Genomic DNA, 9,365 nt, shown 5'->3' with positions numbered 1-9,365 from the left:
TCCATCCATCCAATAGCTTGGCAAAAAATAAAGGAAAAAAAACCCAACCCGAACCGTCCCACGGCGCGGGGCGGGGGCAGGACCGTCATTGGCGCCGCGCCCCCGCCCCTTTCCGATCTGGATAAGCCCCGTGGGCGCGTTGGTTGCCCCCTCCTTCTTCCACCTTCGCTCCTGATCCTGGTCCAAGCTAGGAACGGGAGGATAGCTAGGTGGGCCGGGATCGCGCCGCTTCCGTGCTGCTCTCGTCTCGTTTATATATACCTCCTCCCACGCCCCCGCCCCCGGCCCTTCTTATCCCCAGAAGCTTCCACCGATTCGGCACCCCCCCCCCCCCCCCTTCTCCTACATTTCCACGCGGCCCTCGCCGTCTCTTCATGCGCCATCCCCGTCTAGCAGCACTGGGCATCTGCGGCACGAATCGATAGAAGGACCGGACCGGCGACATGCCGTCGCTCTCCTGCCACAACCTGCTCGACCTGGCCGAGGAGCTGCCCCCGCTCCCGCCGTCCCCGCTCCGGCTCCCGCGGGTCATGGCCGCGGCGTCCCCCTCCTCGCCGGCCTCGCCGTCCCCGTCCGGCCCGCCGCGGCGGGTCATCGTCTCCCACCGCCTGCCCCTCCGCGCGTCCCCCGACCCCGCCGCGCCGTTCGGGTTTAAATTCACCGTCGACGCGGGCACCGTCGCCTACCAGCTCCGCTCGGGCCTGCCGCCCGCGGCCCCCGTGCTGCACGTCGGCACGCTGCCCCCCGCCGCGGCGGAGGCGGCCTCCGACGAGCTGGCCAGCTACCTCGTGTCCGCCTTCTCCTGCCTGCCCGTCTTCCTCCCCGCCGACCTCCACGGCAAGTTCTACCACGGCTTCTGCAAGCACTACATGTGGCCGCTGCTCCACTACCTGCTCCCGCTCACGCCCTCCACGCTCGGCGGCCTGCCCTTCGACCGCGCGCTCTACCACTCCTTCCTCTCCGCCAACCGCGCCTTCGCCGACCGCCTCACCGAGGTGCTCGCCCCCGACGACGACTTCGTCTGGATCCAGGACTACCACCTCCTCGCCCTCCCCACCTTCCTCCGCAAGCGCTTCCCGCGCGCCAGGGTCGGATTCTTCCTCCACTCCCCCTTCCCCTCCTCCGAGATCTTCCGCACTATCCCCGTCCGCGACGACCTGCTCCGCGCCCTCCTCAACGCCGACCTCGTCGGCTTCCACACCTTCGACTACGCGCGCCACTTCCTGTCGGCGTGCTCGCGCCTCCTCGGCCTGGATTACCAGTCCAAGCGCGGGTACATCGGCATCGAGTACTACGGCCGCACCGTCACCGTCAAGATACTGCCCGTCGGCATCGACATGGGCCAGCTCCGCTCGGTCGTGTCGGCGCCGGAGACGGCCGACGTGGTGCGCCAGGTCGCCGACGCCTACAAGGGGCGGCGCCTCATGCTGGGCGTGGACGACGTCGACCTCTTCAAGGGGATCGGGCTCAAGTTCCTGGGGATGGAGCAGCTCCTGGTGGAGAACCCTGAGCTCCGCGGCAAGGCCGTGCTCGTGCAGATCACCAATCCGGCGCGCAGCGAGGGCCGGGACGTGCAGGAGGTGCAGGACGAGGCCAGAGCCATCAGCGCCCGGGTCAACGAGCGCTTCGGCAGCCCCGGGTACACCCCGATCGTGATGATCAGCCGCCCGGTGTCGGAGCACGAGAAGGCGGCCTACTACGCCGCCGCCGAGTGCTGCGTGGTGAGCGCCGTCCGCGACGGGCTCAACCGGATTCCGTACATCTACACGGTGTGCCGGCAGGAGAGCACCGCCCTGGGGGACGCCCCTAAGCGGAGCGTCATCGTGCTGTCTGAGTTCGTGGGATGCTCGCCGTCGCTCAGCGGGGCGATCCGGGTGAACCCATGGAGCGTGGAGTCCGTCGCCGAGGCCATGAGCTCGGCATTGAGGATGTCCGACGGCGAGCAGCGGCTGCGGCACGAGAAGCATTACAAGTATGTGAGCACCCATGATGTGGCCTACTGGGCGCGCTCGTTCGACCAGGACCTGCAGCGAGCCTGCAAGGACCATTTCTCGCGCCGGCATTGGGGGATTGGTTTCGGGATGAGCTTCAAGGTGGTGGCGCTCGGCCCAAATTTCAGGCGGCTTTCCGTCGAGCACATTGTGCCGTCGTTCAGAAAGACGGAGAACCGGCTGATTCTCCTGGACTACGATGGGACCGTGATGCCGGAGAGCTCCATCGACAAGGCGCCGAGCAGTGAGGTCATCTCCGTCTTGAATCGTCTGTGCGAAGACCCGAAGAACAGGGTGTTCATCGTGAGCGGTCGGGGGAAGGATGAGCTGAGCAAGTGGTTCGCGCCATGTGAGAAGCTGGGGATTGCTGCAGAGCACGGCTACTTCACTAGGTGAGATCTCTAGACACTTGTCGGTAAAGATGTACTGCTAGTTGGTACGGTGTTGCTTTGCTCCGGATCCTTGTTGACCGCTTTTGATGGTTTGGATAAAATCCGTAGGAAAGCATGCGAATTAAGCAAAGTAGCACAACAAACAGTGTCATCCAAGAAAACATTTTCAAGATGCATAAAAATGAGTAGCAACCAACCGGTCTAGATTCACAGCTAGAGCATAGCTCCTCCGAAACCAGCCTCGAACCGTCGACATTCTTGCTTCCGGAACAACCTTGGGAGGTTACGGTTCTGGAGGGTGAGAAGTGATTGATTTCGCCCATGAACCTAAGCATAGACGGTTACTGTTCCAGTATCCCTTTAGGCTTTAGTTAGAAGAGAGCATTCAAATCTTTTGTTTGTGGTTGCAGAATAGTGACGTCCATTGATATAACCCTGGCCAATTCTTCATTGCAGGTGGAGCAAGGAATCGCCATGGGAGACCTGCGGGCTGGTGGCGGACTTCGACTGGAAGAAGACCGCCGAGCCGGTGATGAGACTGTACACGGAGGCCACCGACGGATCGTACATCGAGCACAAGGAGAGCGCGCTGGTGTGGCACCACGACGAGGCCGATCCGGACTTCGGTTCGTGCCAGGCGAAGGAGCTGCTCGACCATCTCGAGAGCGTGCTCGCCAACGAGCCGGTCGTGGTGAAGAGGGGCCAGCACATCGTGGAGGTTAACCCCCAGGTAATGCGCGTGCAAACTGTTGTTCTACAGTTTTATTTAGAGTTGATCAATTGGGCTGCTGCTAGTCGGTCAAATGGAAAAATAATTAATCGGGGTCGTAGACTTGGCACCACTATAAAACATGTTGAACAACAGCTAAACAACCAAACGTAGCTGTCCAACTAAAGGCAACGGATAAGGATTGATCCGATCAGATCTGATCCAATCCAATCCGATCCAGTCCTCATCCACCAGACCACACCGCCACATGCTTGATTGCCCCCCCGGAACAATCTATATCCTCTCCACGACACGGATTTGTTGGATCGGCGGGTGGGCCATTTCGCCGGCGTGGACAGGGGAATTCGTGGAAGAAACGCCCGTTTTGTCCCCACTGGGTTTGGATTTGGAGGAGAGCAACTTGCGTGGCGCTATTTGATTTTATTTTAGAAAGTAGCAGCATCTGTGTATCACTTGCCGGCACCACCACCATCTGTGTATCGTTGTCTTGTTTTGACATGGATGAAATATCTCTCCTCTCCGTCGTGGTCGTGCAGGGCATCAGCAAGGGCGTGGTGGTGGAGAGCCTCCTGTCGTCCATGGTGCGCGGCGGCAAGGCCCCCGACTTCGTGCTCTGCATCGGGGACGACCGGTCCGACGAGGACATGTTCGAGAGCATCGTGTGCCCGGCCAACGGCAGCGTGAAGCTCCCGGCGACGAGCGAGGTGTTTGCGTGCACCGTGGGGAAGAAGCCGAGCATGGCCAAGTACTACCTGGACGACACGGTGGACGTGATCAAGATGCTGCAGGGGCTGGCGAGCGCGCCGTCGCAGCACCGGCCGTGGCCCGTGCAGCTCCGGGTCACCTTCGAGGAAGGAAACGGGGTATGAATAAGCCGCCGACGATGATGTCAATAACCCGTGAAAAAAAGAAGGATGATGACGACGATGATGATGATGATTCGGTCAATCAGTTGGTGTGGTTTTAGGATTAGCTGCAGTTAGAGGATAAACAGGTTTCTTTCTTCTTTCTTCTTCTTCTTATTCTTCTTCTGGTTTACGTTTAAAACCTCTTCCTCTCGCGCACGCTTATACATATGCCCGCCCCATACATTGAGCGTGAGAGGAAGAGGTTTGTTCCTTCCGGTCACGTTGTATATGTAGTTGACGATGACGATGAAATCAATCCGAGCAAGAAAAATGATTCTTTCAGCCCCCATGCTATCGCACAGATAGTATATCGTTGATCCATCCATCGATCCCCACTATTGCAACCTTAATTTCACACCATATATGGATGGATGCAGTGGATTGGCAGTCCCATTCGGGCACGCTTTTCACCTTTGCCGCTGCATTATTACGACCAGATCTGGTCCATCCGGATGGCTGGATGGATGCCCACCGGCGTCCAGATCAGACCAGGTGCTCCTTATCTCCTTCCGCCGCCAGCATCCTCGGAGTAGATTTTCTTCCCGTTCCTGGTAGATAAAGCAACGGGAGACTAACCTAACCCACTGCCAACCCCCAACTGATCATCGCCCGCATTTCACACAGGGATATCTCTGTACGGCGTCCGGCCCGGCTGCAAGCAGGCGTCGAGGCATGCGACATTTCCTAGGAGCCAAACTTCAACGGCCCAAGCAAGTTTTCCTTTGCCATGATCACGGTTGGCAAATCTTCGTTGTCAGAGAGCAGCTGGTACATGGCCGTGCTGTGCCAGTGCGTACGACGGTCGCGCATGCACGCCGCAGTCGATGCGGTACGCGCCGGAGAGGGACATGGGTAGATGGATCGATCCACCGGTCGGTGGAATGGAATGCCCGGGCGATCGATCCATCATTTCGGGTCACAAGCACGCGCCCCTGCCGGCAAGAGGCCTTGGGCTCCATGATTCAGGTGCCTGGCTGGATTCAGCTTTGGCGCTGCCCCGATCTGTCGGTAACCGTGCGCTGCGTGCCTACCCGCTGCTGCTCCACTACAACTTGTTCTGTGGCGTGGCGTGGCTCTTTCTAGTAGATTCTTTTGCCTACACGGGCGTCGTCTCTGTCCTCCTCTCCTCGGATCGGATAAGGGAATAATGGTAGGCGCGGCGCGGCGCAGCTTGGCCGCCGCTCGGCCCGTCCATGCATGGGTTATCGTCGCGTGTCTCCTGCGACGAGCATCTCCCGGGTTCATACTATGCCAAGCCTCTGCCTGGTCCTCGTTCGGACACCGATGCTAGCTGCTGTCGTGGCACAGTAGCGCTGGCATATTCTCATTTGTCTTCTACCCCAAATCTTGGTCGCATTCTGAGACTCTTGGATCAGCGTACGACCGGCATCGTTGTTCACACGAGATCAAGTTCTCATAAATTTTCGACACATTTTGGAGATATTTCTGGGCGGCAAAGTAAGGCCCAGAGGATTGCACGTGGCCTCTATGTGTCATACTTTGGATCACGACCTGAGTATGTATCTTATCATCAACCTGAAAAGTTACTAATAATTTCCAACTTGTGTTAAGATGGACGGAGCTGTCCCAGGTGCAACCTGGGGAGATGGAAGAAAAGAAAAATCCGGAGACCGGGAGATGACCAACTTCCTCCACTCCACTCCACCCGGCGGCGATATGGCAGGAGCTTTACACGAATCTTCTTCCATGCACAAACCGCTCGAGGTCAACAAAGGTAGCCCGGGAGGCCGGGACAGGACATAGATCGATCGATCCATCTATATCTATAGGATGGTGCCGTGTTCCACATTCTCCGGGCTTCATCGGTCAGCAGTGGGTGCGTCGTCGGTTGCATCCAAGAGTCCGAGACGTTTCTCGATGGATGGACGGCCAGCGCTGCGGGTCGTTGGTCCGGGAGATGGGCCTGGCGCCCCGCCGTGCCTTGTCCACGTCGCCGGTGGAGAACGGGTCGGTCGGATGGCGCAGGTAGGCGTCCCGTCCCGGTCAGCATGGATGGATGGATGGATCAGGGATGTACACTGACCGGGTTCAGATCAGATCAGATCAACCGTGCGTGCATGCTGGGTAAATCAACAGTGCTGCCACGTAACTAAGTGCATGCCCTTGTGCATTGACTGGTGAGTGGTGCTAGCTTGGTGCATGCATATGCAGCCCCTCGCGTGCCTGTCAGCGTGCAGTCACTCCGTCTTTTTCTCTTCTCGTATATGCCGTGGTTACTCAATTTGTGTGTGCGCGTTGGTGAGTCTCTACTGCACGTTCATCACACGCCGAGTAGGTGGCGGCCGCCTTCACCTGCAAGCAGCCTCTCTCTCTCTCTGCTTCTGCATGCATGGGTAAACCCAACCGCCGGGCCGGTGCTTCTTCAAGTTGCTTCCTGCGATGAACAACCGTGCCCCTAAAGGGTATGCCACGTTGCTTTCCACCCCAAAGTCATTTTTTCCTTCTTCTTGTCTTTGCATTTGTTTATCATCCATGAGTCACATCCTTCACGTTCTTCTTGTAATGAATTAAAAAAACCCCGAGGAGGGAGGGATGAAGCGTGAGCTAGCTAACCGCACTTATCTGTCCCCAAGATTTTGGGTGTTATTCAATTTTTACTCTTTCTCCGTCGTTTTGCTGCTGCCATGTACGTATGGTAAGCCAAAATTAGACGCATGATATCGACAATTTAGGAGTCCGTTTCTACCAACTATTATTACTAGATAACTAGCTAACTCTACTACTCCTTCACAAGTGGTGGTAGTTAGTAATTTGCTTCTTCATAAACTCTGGCCTACGTATGTAGTTGTGCCGCCGCCTAGTTCGGCCACGTACACTAGCTGGGCTAGGAAAGATGTTTGGATATGGAAGCTCGATTATGACATGTATAATGCATAGTCTCAAGGTGATGCCTCGCACGCCATGTAGGATCGGATATGACGTAAAGTAGGTTCGGATAGGGAAGCGGGATCCTCTTCAGGAGGCGGGTGCTTGAAGAGAAAAAGTGTGGTCCAGTGACAAAAGCTGAAAAGGTTGGAGTGAAAGTAGAGATGCATGTTTAGAGTCTTTATTTTCTATTTCTTAATAAGGTCCACTAATGATAGTTTGCATTGAGAAAATAAATAAATGTAGATGCCTCAAATTACTTTTTGTCATGGGGCATATGTATCCATATACCACCATTGTACATACCCTTAGCCATCCATTTTCCACACCTAGCCGTGGCCACAAGATCAACCTAAGCGTGGCGTGCCGACTGCCGCCTATAGCTCACAAGACACGAACCGGACTTTAGAACTTCCAGATGGAAGCCAGGGCGCATCGACCGGCGAGGCAAAGAAACTGAGCCCACGTACTGGGGATCATTAGATAAGGCATGCTAGCTTGTTTTGTGCGAATAATTGGGCAGACAAGGAAAGAATATCCTCCCGTTCATATGCATGCATGCCGATTCGTTTCGATCCGGCACCATTAAGAACACATGCATGCGTTTGGACAAATTAGTGGATAGGACATGTAAGGCTACTAGTAGCTCTTGTTTAGCATGGCATTGACCAAGAAACTCTCATCTCAGACGACCACGGCCATCCAAAGAACACGACAGCAGAGTAGATGCTTCCGGTAAGATGGCATATACTAATCTTTTATAAGATCGATCGATCAATCTCGATCCCAGTAGTAGTATACAGTCGATCGGCAGCGTTGTCCAGAGCAAGCAACAAGATAGTACTCCGTTGAGCATGTGTGTGCGTGCGTGAGACCTAGGCGAGAGAGTTGGTGTTGTGCAAGCATGTGCTAAGCATATTACGCCTGCATGCTACGCGCACCTCGCATCCTTATCATGCTGGACCGCCGCGCGGCCGGCCGATCGGACGAGGAGATGGCATATGCTCCACGTTAAATCCCACCATATTCGGTCAGGCTAAATTGAAATGCTCGAAGTGTGGTGCTTTGTTGTATGCGGATACTTGGCGTTGGCGTTGGCGATTGGCTTGGCGTGGATTCGTTGGCGATTTCTTGTATGCTTTCATTGTGCGTGCCCGCGCTTTATCGCGAGAGGGACTTCCGTTTGGGTTGTCCGTGCTACCAAACCGACAAAATATCTCCCGTTGACACTGGCCAAGGTCTTGTTCGTCGGAGTGATTCTTGGAAATGAAGTTTTATACTGCTTGTCTGGCGCCATGGTATTTGTCCGGTTGCACATCTCCGAATCTAAAATCACTTGTCAGTTGTAACTTGGGAACGTGAAGATATCAGGTCTATTGGTTGTGGTATCTGCCCGATCGCCATAATAACCAGTATTTGTTGTGATTTTGACCAGAAAAGCGAAAAGTCCATTCTGCACCCGAGCTCATATGCTCCCGCATGAACAGTAAAATCAAAAAAAATCGAAAAAAATTTCAAAAAATTCCAATTTTTTTTGAGAGAAACATAGACAAAAGTTCTAAGTGCCTGCAAAAATTCATCATGAAATCACATTCCTGTAAGGCGTGGCAAAAAAAAAACAAATTCAATGCTTCAAAATGCATTTGAAAGTAGCTTTTTCAGAGTACTATTTTTGTTTTTTTTGCCACGCCTTTTAGGAATGTGATTTCATGACGAATTTCTGCAGGCACTTAGAACTTTTGTCAATATTTTTCTCAAAAAAAATTTGGAATTTTTTGAATTTTTTTTATTTTTTTTCGATTTTACTGTTCATGCGGGAGCATATGAGCTCGGGTGCAGATTAGCCGCGTCCGAAAGACACTTTAACAAAGTTGTCATCTTGTGGTCATAATTTATACAGTGTCCTTCATATCCCCCCGTCGCCATATATGGTGACTCAGGGTTGTGTTTTGGAGTGTGCTCCATATGGCATTTACGTGCAACTCCGTGTGACACGAAGGAAATTTTAGGTGGCCCCTCACCTCACATGGATGGCAAGGAGGTTAAAAAAAGAAGAATATCTCATTGATAAATTGGTCCCATGATTTTGTGTTTGTGTGTTGCCTCCACAGTATTCATATTCAAATGGAACACGCTCCATATACAATATGTAAGCTATCAATATGGCGACTCTGCTAGAGCTGCTCTTAGACCCAAAGCTTCAAACCTCAACATATATTTGATAAATTCTTGATCATTTTTGCTCACACACTCCGATAAGAATATATTTGATTAGTTACGGTTGCAATGTTTTTCTAAAGAGTTTGCTCTAAAAAGTCATTCTATTGAGTAGGGCATTTTGGTGGCCATCTCCATCGAGGCCTTAATTTTAAGAATTTCTAAAATTCATACTTTTCAGTTTCAAAAAATTCTAGAAAAAATACACACATGTATACAAGGATTTAATGTGTATGTGTGT

At 53.7% G+C, this 9,365-nt stretch overlaps 1 protein-coding gene across 1 annotated transcript; it reads left to right on the top strand.

Annotated features, from left to right (window-relative positions):
- Nucleotides 1-311: 311 nt before the first annotated feature.
- LOC123128724 (probable alpha,alpha-trehalose-phosphate synthase [UDP-forming] 11) lies at nucleotides 312-4,303 on the top strand. The gene is made up of 3 exons (XM_044548806.1): nucleotides 312-2,383; nucleotides 2,840-3,113; nucleotides 3,650-4,303. The coding sequence occupies exons 1-3, from the start codon at nucleotides 444-446 to the stop codon at nucleotides 3,980-3,982; spliced, it is 2,547 nt and encodes an 848-aa protein (XP_044404741.1). The 5' UTR covers nucleotides 312-443; the 3' UTR covers nucleotides 3,983-4,303.
- The last annotated feature ends 5,062 nt before the right edge of the window (nucleotides 4,304-9,365 follow it).

Source organism: Triticum aestivum, chromosome 6A (genome assembly GCF_018294505.1).
Source record: "Triticum aestivum cultivar Chinese Spring chromosome 6A, IWGSC CS RefSeq v2.1, whole genome shotgun sequence".
NCBI classification, from domain to species: domain Eukaryota; kingdom Viridiplantae; phylum Streptophyta; class Magnoliopsida; order Poales; family Poaceae; genus Triticum; species Triticum aestivum.
This window is presented reverse-complemented; position numbering and strand designations above follow the sequence as displayed.